The following is a 16,639-nucleotide window of genomic DNA, read 5'->3' as shown; positions in this document are numbered from 1 at the left end:
GTTTCAATTATATCTTCATTAAAAATATAAACACATGTAAAGTCATGCATGTGATTTATACATATTCATCTTCAGTCACACTTTTTTCGCATTAGAATTAAGTGTTTGGCTTCATTACAACGTTGATTTTAACCACAGTGATGACAGCGATTAACGTGAGATAATGATATCACCGAGAAGAAAAAAAATCAGACATTCAGGGGAACCTGACTTTGCAAAAGGTTGCAGATAAGCACTTCAAAGGCAAACATGTCAATTATATATATATATATATATATATATATATATATATATATATATATATATATATATATATATATATATATATATATATATATATATATATATAACACATATGCATGTATGTATGTATGTGTGTATATATACATTTTGTACTATATATACATAAATACATTTATGTATATAAATGTATATACATATGCATTTAAATATATAATATATATATAATATATGTATATATATATATATATATATATATATATATATATGTGTGTGTGTGTGTGTGTGTGTGTGTGTTGTGTGTGTGTGTGTGTGTGTGGTGTGTGTGTGTGTGTGTATGTATGTATGTGTGTGTACATATATACATATTATATTTGTATATATATGCGCGCGCGCACGCACACACACACACACACACACACACACACACACACACACACACACACACACACACACACACACACACACACACACACACACACATTGTATATATATAACAATTCGCCCGTTAAAAAGTAATAACAATAATGAATAAATGAACATATAAAACATATAGAATAAAGCAATATATAGATGGATAGATAGATAGATAGATATACATCAAACTTTCTTCTCTATATGGAGAATATACATAGAGGGAAGACAGAACTAGCTGATCGAAAAGTGCGGAAAGGCCGCAGAGACACCACTGAATAGGCCAAGGGAGTACCATTAGCTGGTTAATGGTTAATAGTTAACACAAATAAATGTGCTAAACATCAAGGTCATAAGGTAAAGTATTGAAAAGGGTTAGGAATGAGTTAATGATTTGGGTAAAGTTAGAAATTAAACTACTAGAGGGTAGTATGGAACTAAAAGTGTGGAGAGGGTGAGCCGACGGGGTATAGTATAAGCTAAAGGTTGTTATATGGGGAAGGAATTAAGGGATACCAATACAAGGATAGACGGGTAAACATTGAAAGAACAGAAGGGAAACCATTCGAAAAGGACCCTAGCCAAGGGAAACCATTGGAAAGCCCGAAAGCAAACCATTAGAAGCGCTAAAAGGAAGCTATTGGAATGGCCAAAAGGGTTCTGCTAGAAGGGCTAAGGTGGCCCGTTGAATGACCGAATGACCACTTTGAAGGTCCGAGAAGCATCACTGCAAGGACTGAAGGGGTACTGTTTTGATGGGACGAAGAGGCATCATTGGAATAATGAAGGGGACACCACTGGAAGGACTGAAGAGCACCGTTACTGGACTGCTTGGGACATCAGTTCGTTTTAATCCGACCTTGTGTCTATCGAGGAAATTGGTAGAGCGTTTTACCATTCAATATAATCCTTATTGTCGTCATTATTACATTCATTATCTAATCACAATCATTAATTACACTTTGTTATCAATAATAATGATCGCCATTCTCATAAATCATATCATCATTTATTCATGTCATTAGTGTACATTGTCATTTTCATCATTATGTGGTTCTTAACCTGGGTTTTGTGGACGAGTATTTTTTTTTCTAGACATTTGCTAAATACCATCTTCTAATTTATGCTATTTGTTTTAATGGTTAATACATTAAAACTAATTTATTTTATTTATTTATTTTGGGGGCGCGGCAAGTGTGCGGGTTTCATCACTGTTCAGAAATAACTACTGATTTATTAATTTAGGACGTCATGCGCATCGCCCTTCAAATAATAATAATAATGATAATAACGACAACAATAATGAATAAATATATAAAAATGAATGAGTAAACCAAAAATAAAAGAGGATTTCGAAACCGCTATCTCGCTTTCCAATTAAACCAGCTTGCGTATAAGTGAATTTTCTTTTACCATAGTACCATTAAACATTAATACAAATTACCATAGTAAAATGTTTTGCCTTTCAAAAGGCCTTATGTCTTCACGAAATGCAGGCCGCTAGAGAAGAGCGAGGACTGATTAACTTACTGAAAAGTGTATTTGGTACACAAGGCGATATTTGTGGATTTCCATGATGGTCATTGGTCAAAAGCAAACAAATGCGCCAGACATTATAACATAGACAATGTACTGTGGCGAAAAGGCTAAAAATGAGTTATCGATTAGGATAAGTGGACAGAAGAAGGGGACGGAGAGAAGGAAAGGGAAAAAATGAAAGGGCCATGCAGAATTAGTCGAGGCGAGGGCTGAGGTCCGAGGCAGGGCTGATCCCCTGCATTGGGCCTCAGTCTCCTAGGGACCCAACCCCGATCCCAAATAATTATAATATTAAATAAATAAATAAAAAAAACGAACAAGGGGTTGGCTGGGGGGGAGGGGAGGACTGACTAATCGCAAGAGAACGGACATATATTTGAGTCTGACCAGTGAACAGTCAGATAATACTTAGATAAATAATACTCTAAGATTAGGTGTACTTTGCAGTGTGATGTTCCGACGGATGCAAATTCAGAGACACATATTGCCGCTTGACGCATATTTTAACATAATCAATTTGATGTTAGATACCCTTATCACATATCAATGAATTTAGACAAAACTGAAGAAAAAAAAATGTTATGCAAAAATTATCGATAATCGTGATTTACGAAGTAAAATACAATAAATTCTGCTTCCGGTGATGTCGCATTTTTTTTTCCTTATATCCAAGAGACATTTTTCAAAACCACAGGAGCCAACTTTAGCATTTTTATGTCGATTAATCCTGTAAACTAGATCAAGCAGTAGGTAGAGACCCAGTGTTCTTAGATATTACGAGTTAAAGAAAAACTCTCTGCCTAAATTGCTCACATATATTTCCATTCACGCTTTTGTGTGGGTGCAATTCATCATGCTATGTAACCCCCCCCCCCCCTTTCCCTTATCCTCCCGTGCAATTCTGCAATTCCTGCAAAAGACCCCAATGACTTCGAAGGATTGTGAGGCTAAAGTATTGAATATTATCCTGTTGATACTAAAGTCACTTCTAAAAGTATATTTTCGGTATAGATATTTTGACGTCAACTAGCATATATTAAGTTATTCTGTATAAAAAAAAAAAGTTACTCCTGCATTTTATACACACGATCCCTACAGCATGCAAAAGTAAACAACATTCAAAGTTACTTTTGCGAAATTCTGTTCTAATTACACGCCCAGCGACGTCTCTTCTTGGGCTTCAGAGGAGAGAAAACCAAGAAGTATATGTATATATGGGTGACAGACATTCTTAGAAGGACGACAGAGGTAACCAGTGTGAAAAGTACTTAATCTGTGACTGAAAATAAGGTTGAATAGAACAGCCTCTAGTGTGCATGGTGTGAATAAAGTTATTACCATTTGAATTGCTATTAAAGGGTATTTTTCTCCCCGACATGCACAGTATCTGGGTAAATATTCGTTATACCTTCGCATGACATGATTATGGTGATATTGGTGGCGATGGATTCCTGTCACCCTCCAGTATCCAAATATATATGGGGCATTTGCCGCGGAACCCGTCTAATACCCACAATCTTGGCTTCAATAACAGAGGAGGTCATGGAAGGTACCAGGGAATTTGTAGGGGGAAAAAATATTAACAATATACACAGAATCAGTTACTATGTTGTGCCCATGCAACCCCCCCTCTTGGTGGGCTATCTCGCCCCCATCCCCGCAGAGAAAGAATCCTCTGCGTATTCATGGCAGGGTAGAGCCTACAACTGACATGTAGGAGCACCTGATGCCAAGTCTGTCCTACACTCTATCCTGCCGTACATGCGTGATGGATTCTTTGTTTTCCAGGATGGGGGTTGGGGAGCAGCAGCCCCTTATTGGGGTTTGGTGGGAGTACTGCCCCCTACATTTGATTATCTATTGACCAATTCTTTGTATATGAGGCCTGTTCATATTTTACCCTGCAATTTCCCCAGTACCATTCATGCCCTCCCCTGCTATTGGTGCCAAGATTGTGGGAATTAGAGGAGTTTCCATGGCATAATTTCTATATATTTGAGTAGTAGAGGGTGAGAAAAATCCATCAATACCAGTATGCAAAGATATTCTGAATATTTACCAATGCTTATGATATTTGGTAGATAGCCATGAAAGTAATAGTTTACATTAGGGTCACATCAAGTGAGATGGCCTCTGTGTCTATTTCTCCGGCAAATACCAAAGAGCCATTGCCACGTGTATTTGAGGACAATTAGCTGTTTGACGATGAATCTCCAGGCAGGTTTAGAAGCCGTATTTTACCTGGATGTATGTGCTTGGTTATTGTTTGAGATCAAAATGAGGGGATTATGGAAGGATTCAGTGTATAGATCCCCAGATTTTTACAAGCAATTTTGAGGTTTTAATCTTGTGCAAATTATTTTTCGTACTTAGGCCTCTTAGTATACATTGTCTTCTGTGTTCTTTATGATAACAACATAAGACTTAATGTTTCTGTGTAATTTTCCATAAATGATTTCAGCCTAAAGTCTAAAGGTAAAACTTAATTATATACTTGTTGCAAATAGGGCAATTATACACACCTGCAGCACTCCAGCTAATGCCAAGAAACCTCCACCATATTACATTATAGCCAGATAGAGCTTATAGTCCAGGCTCTATCTTGCCAGGATATATGTGGTGAAGGTCAGTTGACCTTTGCCGGACACTGCAGGCATGTAGCCACAGTGGTTACTTGAGTCACAGTGGGTACAACAGTAAATTTTACCGAACTTTGGTTACAAGCAGTCAGTCCAGAAATTTTAATTAGTTGCAGCTGTTGACTTGTCTTTACCAGAGATGAAAAACATATAACAGTGCTAGTGCAGTGTTTGTCTGTCCTGTCATAAATTTACTGTTCTGTTAATATTTATCTTTCTTAAATTAGATTAATACTTTGGTGATACAAATTACATGATTTTTAAACATTATCATCATTATTGTTAGTTTTTCTAGTTATTTTATTACTATTCAATATTATTATTATTCATTATTCATCAGCATGAATTAGTAGTAGTAGTATTTTCATTATTTTCTTTTTTTGTTATCATCATCATCATCATCATCATGATCATCATCATCATCATCATCATCATCATCATCATCATCATCATCATCATCATCATCATCATCATCATCATCATCATCATCATCATCATCATCATCATCATCATCATCTACTAATATTACTTGTAATACTCATACCAGTTAAGCTTCCTCTTCTTTTTCCTCTCCTTCTTTTTTTCTTATTTCTTCTTCTCCTCTTCCTCCTCTTACTATTTCTCCTCCTCCTCCTCCTCCTCCTCCTCCTCCTCCTCCTCCTCCTCCTCCTCCTCCTCCTCCTCCTCCTCCTCCTCCTCCTCTGCCTCCTCCTCTCTCTCCTCCTCCTCCTCCTCTCCTCCTCCCTCTTCACCACATTTTCATCCTTCTTCTCATCCTACAACTGCTACTACTTCCACATTGGTTAAAAATAAACATCTCTTTAACTTTAAAAAGTAGACTTCATTCAGTGACTTACTCTAGTAATTTATAAATTAAAATGTCAAGAAATTTATGTTATCCCTTTGAAATTAATGTCAATTCAAAGCTTGTTCGGAGAGAAGCATATTAGACTCATTTCATGTCCTTGGCCTTTGTTGAAGGAAAAGCTGCTTTCATTTATTTATTATTTTTTTTTTTTAGGTTATTAGCATGTATCAGCCAGAGTCAGTTATCTTTTTCATATTGAAATTTTATCAGTTATAATGTCTTATACCTAACTAGCCCTATAGGTAAGACGTCAGAAGAATGAGTCTCTTTGCGCGAGAACGCCAGCAGGAACTGAACACGCTTGCCTGCTTGGCCATGGGGTTAAAAGGCTGGAAGACAACTGTCGAGCTTCATAATGATTCCTTTGCGTGCGGAAGGATTGTTGATGTTGATGTGTGAGTTAGATTTGATGTAGTTGTTATCTTCTTCTTCTTCTTTTTGAGTTGTTTGTGTATTTATTTACTTTATTCTGTCAGTTAATATATTTTTCTTGTATTTACCAGCTGGAAGTTATATGTGATTTGATTTTATCTAGCAGAAAAGTACTCTTAAAACTTATCATTACTAGAGTAAAATTTATTAATGTTTCTATGACAGGAAAATGAATATTGAGATGAGCGAAGTGAGATACACAGATGGAAATGGAAAGATGTTGAAATTGGACAATTTCCACGTGTCAGGACGGAGGATCAGATATATACACATTCCAGATCAGGTGAGGTCATTAAGATGCAGAGTGGATTTCACTTGTACTGTTTTACGAAGCATTATATTTGTAGTTTGTTTCGATCATCACTCCGAGATTATCTGTTTTGTGTGTGCTAGTATATATTTATATTTTTGTGTGGCTTTTTAAACTTTATTTTATATTATTAATTCATGGTAGTTTACTTATGAATTGATAAAGAACAGAGAGAGAAAGCAAGGGAGAGATATAAGACCTGTAGTTTCTCTTATCTGAAGACCTCGTTATGAAAGAATCCAATCGGTTTTCAGGGAAGGAATTTACATATGCAAATCAGCATATTAATGTTTTTTTTCATTTTCATAATCATATAGAAATTGATCTCATTATTTTGCATATATAAATCATTTCAAATAGAGATGTCATTATTTTCCATATATAAATCACTTTAAGTATAGATATTTGATTGTGCCTTACAGGTTGACATAATGAAGATGATAGAGAATAAGGTCCTGCCAAACCAAACGCACAAGAAAGTCACCAAAAAGGCTCAGATTGCTCTTAAGAGAACCCAACAGACGCTCAAAAGATACCGGCGGGAACAGGAAGCCCAAGCCGGGGGAAGTAAAGAAGGAACGTAAAGCTTGTAAAGTTCCACTTCGAGATGAAGCTTCTGTGTGCAGTTCCTGCATCTTTTTTTTTTTTTTGTTACATTCTCTCTTCTCTCTTCTCTTCTCTCTCCTCTTCTCTCTCCTCTCTTCTCCTCTCTTCTCCCTTCTCCTCTCCCTTCTCCTCTCCTCTCTCTCTCTCTCTCTCTCTCTCTCTCTCTCTCTCTCTCTCTCTCTCTCTCTCTCTCTCTCTCTCTCTCTCTCTCTCTCTCTCTCTCTCTCTCTCTCTCTCTCCTCACTTGTATTATTGTTTGGTAAAATATGATCATATGGCATTTTTACAAGAAATTTGAGGAGAAAATTTGCATGACTGAAAAAATACCATTACTTGTCATGTAACACAAATCTGTGATACTCATAGGATATTTCTTCATTACTTTTACCATTCTTTCTTTTCTCACTTATGAGAACTAATTTGAAAGAATACAGGATTTTTCTTTTCATTATTTATTTTTATTCTCTTTCTCTCTCTTCCTTTTTTTAGGTTAGATGTTTGCAATTAACAAGGTTTATTTGAGTGTACTTAGCAGGTAAAACTTGCCCACCCAAAGGGAAAGAGTTACTATGTTTTTAAGCTTACCAATTTAAAATATCAAACCAAAACAGAAAAAAAAAAAAAAAATCATTCTTTTGGCAGTATGCAACCTTTTCACATGTTCTGTATTGATAACCAGCTTCCATTTCTTTTGATTACATTTCTCTTAAGTATTTGTAAACTGTGTCTGAAGATCAGGTGATTGTTTATTTATCAATTGTCATTCTGATATATGAATGGTAAAATTGTTTCAAGGTATGCATTTTGTTTTAGATTTTCCCATGTGAGAGATCGGCTCGCTCAAAAAAAGAGTAGCTTCTAATCTGTATACATTGTTGTTGTTTTATTTTTCATTATTCAACACTGGTTTTCGTCTTGAATGTTGTAATATCTGTCTAATTTGATGTAGATTTGTCTTTCACTTCTTTTTCTTTCAATTTTCCCCCTTTTTCTGTCATTAATGCTGTTAAGGAAAATTATGCCTAGACTATATCACCTATTAACCCATAGTGAAAGAAGGTATGCATAATCTAGGTAGGACTGTATTGGGGTTGCCTTTTAAACATGTAGTACCGGAAAAGTAAGTGTAATTTATTATAACTGTTGGGCAAGGTTAGGACGAGAAATAGTGGTTATCAGATGCGAGGAAGAAAGGGTACTTCGCATTATCAAGGCAGCCATACTACTTATGGAATATGTTTGTAAATGGAAAATAGATATATTGGAGGTCAGTCAGATGGTTGGTCTCTCTCTCTCTCTCTCTCTCTCTCTCTCTCTCTCTCTCTCTCTCTCTCTCTCTCTCTCTCTCTCTCTCTCTCCCCCCCTCTTTCTCTCTCTCTCTTTTCCCCCCCTCTTTCTCTCTCTCTCTCCCCTCTTTTTTTCTCTCTCTTTTTTTTTTTTCCCTTTTTTCTCTTTCTCTTTTTTTTCCCCCCCCTTTTTTCCTTTCTCTCTTTTTCTTTTTTTCTCCCCTTTTTTCTCTTTCCCTTTTTTTTCTCTTTTCTTTTTCTCTCCCCCCCCCCCTCTCTCTTCTCCCCCCTTCCCCTCTCTCTTCCTCCTCTCTTCTCTCTTCTCTCTCTCTCCCCCTCTCTCTCTTCTCTCTCTCTCCCCCCTCTCCCCCCCTCCCTCCCTCCCCTCTCTCCTCCTCTCTCTTTTTCTTTTCTTTTCTCTTTTTTCCCACCTCTTCTCTCCCCTCCTGTCTTTTTCCCTCTTTCGCTCTTTCTCTCCCCGCTTTTTTCCTCTCTCTTTCCCCCCCTTTTCCTTTTCTCTCTCTTTCTCTCTCTCCTCTCTTCTCTCTTTTTTTTCCCTTTTTCCTTCCCCTTCTCTTTCTTTCCCCCTTCTTCCTTTCCTTTTTCCTTTCCCTTTTTTCCTTCTTTCTTTTTTCTTCCTTTTTTCCTTCTTCTTCTTCCTTCTCCCCCCTCTTTTTTTTTTTCCCCTTCTTTCTATCCCCTTTTTCTTTCCTCTCTCTTTCTCCTCCCTCTCTCCTCCCCTTTCTCTCCCCTCTTTCTCTCTTCTTTTCCCCCCCCTCTTTTCTCTCCCCCCCCCCCCTCTTTCTCTCCTCCTCCCCCCCCTCTTTCTTCCCTCTCTCTCCCCCCCCTTTTTCTCTCTCTCTTTCCCCTTTTTCTCCTCTCCCCCCTCTCTCTCTTTTTCTCCCCTCTCTCTCTCTTTCCCCCTCTTTCTCTCTCCCCTCTTTCTCCCTCTCCCCCCCCCCCTCTTTCTCCCTCTCCTCCCCCCCCCCCTCTTTCTCCTCTCCCCCCCCCTCTTTCCTCTCCTCTCCCCCTTTTTTCCCCCCCCTCTCTCTCTTTTTCTCTCCTCTCTTCTCTCTCTTTTATCCTCCCCCCCCCCCTTTCTCTCTCTCTCTTTCTCCCCCTCTCTCTCTCTTTTTTCCCCCCTCTCTCTCCTCTTTCTCTCCCCTCCTCTCCTTTCTCCTTTTTTCTCTCTCTCTCTCTTTTTTTCCCTCTCTCTCTTTTTCCCCCTCTCTCTCTCTCCCCTCTCTCCGCCCCCCCTTTCTCTCTCTCCTCTCTCCTCTCTCTCTCTCTTCTCCTCCCCTCCTCTCTCTCTCTCCCCTCCCTTTTTCTCTCTTTTTTTTTCCCTTTTCTCTCCTCTCCCCCCCCCCTTTTCTCCCCCCCCCCCCTCTTTTCCCTCTCCCCCCCCCCTCTTTCTCCCTCCCCCCCCCCCCTTTTTTCTCCCCTCTCTCTCCCTCTCCGTCTCTCTCTTTTTCCCCCCGTCCCCTTTTCTCCTCCCTTCTCCCCTCTCCCCCTTCTCCTCTCTCTCGTCTCTCCCCCCCCTCCCTCTCTCTCTCATCTCCTCTCCTTTTTCCTCTCTCCTCCCCCCCTCCTCTCTCTCTCTCTTCTCTCTCGCCCTCTCTCTTTTCCGCTTTTCGCCTCTCTCTCTCTCTTTTTCTCTCTCTCTCTCTCTCTCTCTCCTCCTCTCCCCTCCCCCCCTCCCCCCTCCCCCTCTTTCCTCCCCTCCTCTTTTTCTTCTCCCCTCTCTTTTTTTTTCCCCCCTCCTCTCTTTTCTCCCCCCCCTTTCCCTTTTTCTCCCCCCTCCCCTTTTTCTTTTCCCCTCTCTCTCTCCTCCCCTTTCTCTCTCTCTCCCCCCCCTCTCTCTCTCTCTCCCCCTCTTCTCTCCTCTCTCCTCTTCTCTCTCCTCTCTCTCTCTCTCTTCTTCTCTCTCTCTCTCCTCTCTCTCCCCCTCCCCCCTCTCTTCTTCTTCCCTCTCTCCTCTCCTCTCTACCCCCCCCTCTCTTCCTCCTCTTCCTCCTCCCTCCCCACCCTGTCTTCTCTCTCTCTCTCTCTCTCTCTCTCTCCCCCTCCCCCCCCCCTCCCCCCCTCCCCCCCCCCTCCTCCCCCCCTCCTCTCTCTCCCCCGGGTTTCTCTCCCCTTCTTCTCTCTCTCTCTCTCTCTCTTTTCTCCTCTTTCTCGTCCTCTCCTTTTCTCTCTCTCTTCTCTCTCTCTCCCTTCTCTCTCTCTCTCTCTCTCTCTCTCTCTCTCTCTTTCTCTCTCCCCCCCCCCCTTCTCTCTCTCTCCTCCCCCCCTCCCCCCCCCCCTCTCCTCTCTCTCTCTCCCTCCCCCTCTTCTCTCTCTCTTCCCCTCCTCCCCCCCCCTCTCCCCTCCCCTCTCTCCTCCCCCCTCTTTTCTCTTTTTCTCTCTTTCCCCCCCCCTCTCTCTCTCCCCTCTCTCTCCTTCTCCCCCCCCCCTCTCTCTCTCTCTCTCCCCCCCCCTCTCTCTCATCCTCTCTCTCCCCCCCCTCTCTCTCTCTTCTCTCCTCCCCCTCTCCCCTTCTCTCCTCCCCTCTTCTCTCTCTTCTCCTGTCTCTCCTCCCCCTCTCTTTTCTCCCCTCTTTTCCTCTCCTCCCCCCCTCTCTCCCCTCTCTCTCTCTTCTCTCTTTTCTCTCTCTGTCTCTCCTCCCCCCTCTCTCTCTCTCTCTCTCTTCTCTCCCCCCCTCTCTCTCTCTCTTTTCTCTCCCCCCCCCTCTCTCTCTCTCTCTCTCTTTTTCCCCCCCCCTCTCTCTCTCTCCTCTTCTCTCCTCCCCCCCCTCTCTCTCTCTTTTCTTCTCTTTTCCTCCCTCTCTCTCTCTCTCTTCTCTCCTCCCCCTCTCTCTCTCTCTCTCTTTCCCCCTCTCTCTCTCCTCCCCCCCCCCATCTCTCTCTCCCTTCCTCCCTCCCTCCTCTTTCTCTCCTTCTCCCTCCCCCTCTCTCTCTCTCCCCTCCTCGTTTTGTCATTTAAAATATGTTCTTCCCCGATGAATTATGAATTTGCCATGCGTGTATCATACTAAAAGAACTACTTAGGTTGCTTTCTAATAATACATTACAAGGGTAAAGGAAACTGTAGGTTCATATAGTCATTTTATTTTAGCCAAATTATGTATACACAGTAACAATATAGGTTTATTATTTGGCACTTACAAATATATTTTCTCGAATATTACAAAAGAAAACAAATGAGCAATAATTTCAGTTTTGCGAGACCCAACTTTGAAGAATTGTGCAGAAAGCAAAACACACCGATGAATTCTAAAGCTATCTGACAATTTTTTATAAAAGAATATGACATACTTGACTTTCATGTCTGTATCACAGAAAATGTTTGAATACTTTTGTCTCATAACAAAACACAAATCCCTAAAAGTTATATTTTGGTTTATAAAATACCTTAAAGTCCAATAAACTCCAGAAAAGGAACAGATTTCCAAACAAAACTACTACTACTGCATTCTTAGAATAATTTAAGGGTGTATACATGATCCCTCTTGTAGTAAAGTTGTTATTATCCTACACATGCTAAGCTAATAAGTATAAATCCTTGCTGGTTGTCAACTTCCAAAAAATGTTTTATGAATATTCTTAAATTACCCAGTTCTCATGCATATACATTTTACTTGAATAACTTTTTTGACCTAATAGGACTCCGGCAGGTAAGCACATTATTGGCCCGGTCATTATATAAATTCTGAACCAATTATAAAAGAAAAGAGTATACTATTCTGTAATATAACATCATATGCAAGTATAATGTAAAGGCTTATTCACAAATCATGTCTACTGTCTGGTTTGTACAATTATCCACTGGAATGAAAAATGTCTAATACAATAATGTGCAACTAACTGATGATAGTTGAAGGATGTACAGTAGATAGAGATGCAGATATATTTTCCTTGAAAGTCTACTGGTACTATAAGTATAAATATTACTGTACTTACAACTGATGTGAAATCAATATGGTCTTACAGACCTTTCAGACTAATAACCTACAATAAATCTAATGAGCATTTTAAAGGCAAATATATCTACACTCATAAAAAACAAATGTGGTTGAGAATGGGAAATGAAAATCAGAGGCATACAACAAAAGCACCTGACAGATTAAAGACAGGTTCAACACTATCCTGCACCATTGCTTGTGTGACCAACCACTGTCAGACTCATCTACCAAACAGAATTCTGTTTATAACTTGGTTCCAAACCAGGTATCTACCAAACAGAATGATGTTATACCTTGATTAATTCAAGTGTGAAGTAAAGTCGTTTCTCCTTATAAAGAAAGGAGATGGTAATGGTCATGAAGGCACAAACATATTGTATGAGCAGAGGTTACAGAAGACCATGACTAACCATTTGAGATCAGAGAATGCAAATTACTTTTACATATTCACTCAAGGAAGTGAACAGACACTAACCAAACATGGCTGTTGAGATTAGGGGGATGGCAGACAGTGCTTCAGTACCATCTTACATGCTTTCTGACCACTCATTTCCCATCTAGCAACTCCAGCTCCTGCAGACCCATAATATTACATCAATCACCCTTCTTTACAGAAACATAATCAGTCGTTGCAACAATCTTCATTCTCTGATGAAAATGGTGCTCAAGTACCTGCTTAGTAGAACTGGAGGAACTATAACAGAGTTTATTATAATTTATTCATAAATCATTCCCTTCCTTTTACAAATGTTAGGTGAAAATTAATGTCAAAGAAACAGATCCTGTGATGCAATATTGTTTTGCATCGCACTATACAAGCATGATGTAAGTTGCAGAATGAGAATGTCACCAAAGGCAACAAGTGAGGAGAAAACGAAGTATTAAAAAAAAAAAAATTGCAATAAGGTCAAAGGTCCTAAATTAATAGCATTTGTACTACCCCCAACCCCTTCTACAACACATTACATCACCTAGCCCTTTCTTGCTATTATATTTTCCACTAACTGTTCCACATTTCCTCTTTCGATTTTGTAAACGGATTCACAGAGGAATAAAATCCTATTCAGTATAAATCTTATACCAGTTATAACAAAAAATAATTCCATAACAAACCATTTCATGTGACCACTGCTGTACAAACAAACAAACCAAAAATCAAGGAAGCACCTTTTGACATTACAACATTGCTCATTTATCAAACATGAGAAAAGGTAAAGTCCTTTATCTCAAAACCTAGCAGACTGATTTAACAGTTTATTACAAAAAAGCATTTCGTAACCTGCACAAAATGAATTTATATAAAAGTATAACAAATTATATACGAAGGGATAAAATACACATCAATTTCTATACATTACAAATGTAAATAAGCTACACGCAGCTATACATAATTATATGAAGAAATTGCTCTACATAATTCAATAACAAGATTACTCGCCATATTTCTCAAAATCTATAAAGAAAGAAGTCTCCGTAGCTTCCAAAAGCAATTGCTTCTAATGGATATAAAACTGACCTTAATGTATACTTAGAACAGCTAAAAAAAAATATACACAAAGACAGGACATTATTCAGCTCACTCCAGGACTGAATCTAGGACTTATAACAATGCAACTGAATAAGTTCATGACAAAGAAAGCCAAGCTATTGCTTGAAAAGCAAAGACGAGAGAATGTACATCTGCCCTTCCAGGATTCAAACTTCTAACGAGGTGAACTAGGTAGTCAAGCAGGCTATGGTAGCTTTAGCAGTTTGGTTGACAGATTCTAATGCTTCTTAATGCTAATTATGCATAAAAAAGTAAATGAAAGTAACAGGTATGAGTATATGTTTACCTGATTACCTAACATTCTAATATTCAAGTCAGCTTTAGTAAAAGAATAATGCACATATAAAAGTAGCATGCTTTAATATATGTATATATTTTTTATCAAAATAGCTGAAGTATGTATTAAACTATAGGAAGGAAACAGTGCCATAACTGGTAATCAGTTACTATACATGTATCTGCTCAGTATCTGTTGTCTTTCCACCTTCCTTACAAATCCCTTAGCTTTACAGATTATTCATCTGAAATCAATTGTTTAAAATAAAGATTTTTTAAAACATCTATATAAATAAAACTTTTTTATTTAAACTTCTATGTCTTAAATTTCTAATGTCTCTGCAACTTCAAGAATTTCTTATATAAATAAAATCTGTTAAAAAGCTTTAGTAAACTAGATATGAGCACTGCATAAGTGCTGAATTTGAACAGTAAAACATTAGTTTCCTGCAAACTATAAGAATGATTTCTTCCCAACAGCAGATGGCAATTTGGGGGAAGACTCAGACAGAGTAGGTTGTTCAGCTGACTTCATACCTAGTTCGGTGATTAAGGGAGTTATTGCAACTCCCGGGTTGTTGTCATTATAGGCAAGGGCTGCCGGGTGGACTACTGTTGGGATAACTGGCGCTGCTGCTGCACCTCCAGCATTATAGTAGCCATTTACATAACCCAAATTCTGTGTGGTGGTGGCTATCATGCTTGATTCAGAACTGCCATAGTCACTTTCTGAGGACACTGAACTGGTGGTTGTATTGCCCGAGGACTTGGCATTTATATCTAGGGCCAAAACCTGGGGCAATAGTGGAGACACAGGACACGCCCCTCCCATAGCACCACCCGGATTCTTCAATATGGTTTCACTGTAACTTGGTGGATCCTGCCCTGCGCTGTCGTTCTTAGGCGGACTCACATTTATTTGGGGCATGTGGACAGGCATACCATGCTGAGGCACATACAAATTACCTGCAACTACTGGCTTCCAGGCTGGTGATCCTGCGTGGGGATACTGATTTCGGTAAGGGACTCCTCCGTTGACTAGCATTGGACCATTGGGAAATACAGCAGGATGTTGTGGATAGTGTGGCATGACTGAGCTCCCTGGCACAACAGAGGGGACCGGTGAGTGCGGCGGCAGGAAGGAAGGGGAAGAGGGAGGTGGGTAAGTTGGTACAGTTGAAGCCGCAAGGGAAGGCTGTGTTGATGGCGACGCAGATGGGGACTGCATTGACCCGGCTGTGTCGTGGAAGATCTGCAGCATATAAGGTGTTGTGGCTCCTGAGCTTGTTTCCCCTAAGGATATTTCTGAAATGGTGTAAAGGATAAGGATAAGGATAATAATAAATATTAATAATACAAGAGCTTATGAAACCATCCACACAATTCAGCAACAAAATGAGCAGCATCTCCAGTTCATCATTTCAATAACATGATACATTTTTTCATAAAAATATCCAACATCTGACTTAAGGATATTTACAAAACTGGAAAGTATACTATAATTGCTTATTAGCTATTTCAACTATATCACATCTAATACAGTATTCATCTGACATTACTAATACCTTAACTATTTACAAAATAATGAAATTCCTATCACTGTATAAAGTAAACAATATAACAGAATATATCTATTTTCTACATGACTTGCTAACTCAAGACTTCACACAGTACAAACAATTTCCTTGTGACTTTAGATGTATCAGATCAAGTGAATAAACTGATTATCAGCTAAATACCCAAGATCTATCAGGTTTACCCCACCATCACATGAAAAATGTCAAAATTTTACTAACACTATAATGACTTGAATCATCATCCCTGTTTCTTTTCCCAAGACATCTTTATTTAAAATGTATGACTCAGACTCTGATGAAGAGACTACAGCTAAGGATTTTATGAACTTACTCCCCCCCCCCTTAACGTGTAGTTAGTAAAATTGTTGAACTTCACTGCTATAATAAATCGTCAATGGTTAATAGTTAAAACAAATAAATTATCCTAGACATCAAAAGTCATATAGTACTATGGCAAACTATTGTGGCAAAGAGAGTAAAACTGAGTTAACGGTTAGGATAAAATGAGTTAGATGTCAAAGATTACAAGGCGTTATATGATAATATGGTCATGAAATGGGGTAAAGAGGGGAGGGAGCAAATGGAGTAAGGTGGGGATTAGTAAAAGAAGAAGGGGTTAAGGGTATAGGGTGACTGGATGAAATAGAGAGTATCTGTTTCTCTCAGGAAGGAAGAGGAACACTGTATAAGGAAAACTGCTGAAGATCCAATATGAAACAATCAATGGGTACTAAGGGTAGGGATGGGTGTTGGTGAAGTATGAGGAGATGAATCAGGGGAGTGAGAAAAGGGAACGGGAAGGTGGCGAAGTATCAGGAAGAATGTAAGGAAACGGGAATCCGGTGAAGTATCACGAAAAATGTCAGGAGGGGAGGGATCTGAAGAAGACATAGGGGAGTCACATGACCGAGTGGTAAGGATAATGGGGGAAAAAAAGAGGGAATG

At 39.3% G+C, this 16,639-nt stretch overlaps 2 protein-coding genes across 5 annotated transcripts in view; one reads left to right on the top strand and one right to left on the bottom strand.

The window, feature by feature from the left end:
• The first annotated feature begins 3,300 nt into the window (after window positions 1-3,300).
• Window positions 3,301-7,142, top strand: LOC119583099 (U7 snRNA-associated Sm-like protein LSm10). Of its 4 annotated transcripts, none has more exons than XM_037931608.1 (4): window positions 3,301-3,411; window positions 5,943-6,095; window positions 6,298-6,415; window positions 6,865-7,142. In XM_037931608.1, the coding sequence occupies exons 2-4, from the start codon at window positions 5,959-5,961 to the stop codon at window positions 7,024-7,026; spliced, it is 417 nt and encodes a 138-aa protein (XP_037787536.1). In that variant the 5' UTR covers window positions 3,301-3,411; window positions 5,943-5,958; the 3' UTR covers window positions 7,027-7,142. The 4 variants fall into 4 exon arrangements, with proteins under 4 accessions (XP_037787536.1, XP_037787533.1, XP_037787535.1 ...); XM_037931605.1 differs by having other exon boundaries at window positions 3,303-3,411; window positions 5,935-6,095; XM_037931607.1 differs by having other exon boundaries at window positions 3,309-3,441.
• A 4,280-nt stretch (window positions 7,143-11,422) lies between these two features.
• Window positions 11,423-16,639, bottom strand: part of LOC119582453 — an 18,365-nt gene continuing 13,148 nt past the window's right edge. The window contains 1 exon segment of the mRNA XM_037930691.1: window positions 11,423-15,422. Within this exon segment, the coding sequence (XP_037786619.1) occupies window positions 14,572-15,422 (851 nt within the window). The 3' untranslated portion in view covers window positions 11,423-14,571.

Source organism: Penaeus monodon, chromosome 16, assembly GCF_015228065.2.
Source record: "Penaeus monodon isolate SGIC_2016 chromosome 16, NSTDA_Pmon_1, whole genome shotgun sequence".
Classification (NCBI taxonomy): domain Eukaryota; kingdom Metazoa; phylum Arthropoda; class Malacostraca; order Decapoda; family Penaeidae; genus Penaeus; species Penaeus monodon.
Note: the sequence above shows the minus strand (reverse complement) of the source record. Positions and strands in the feature narration are given on the sequence as shown.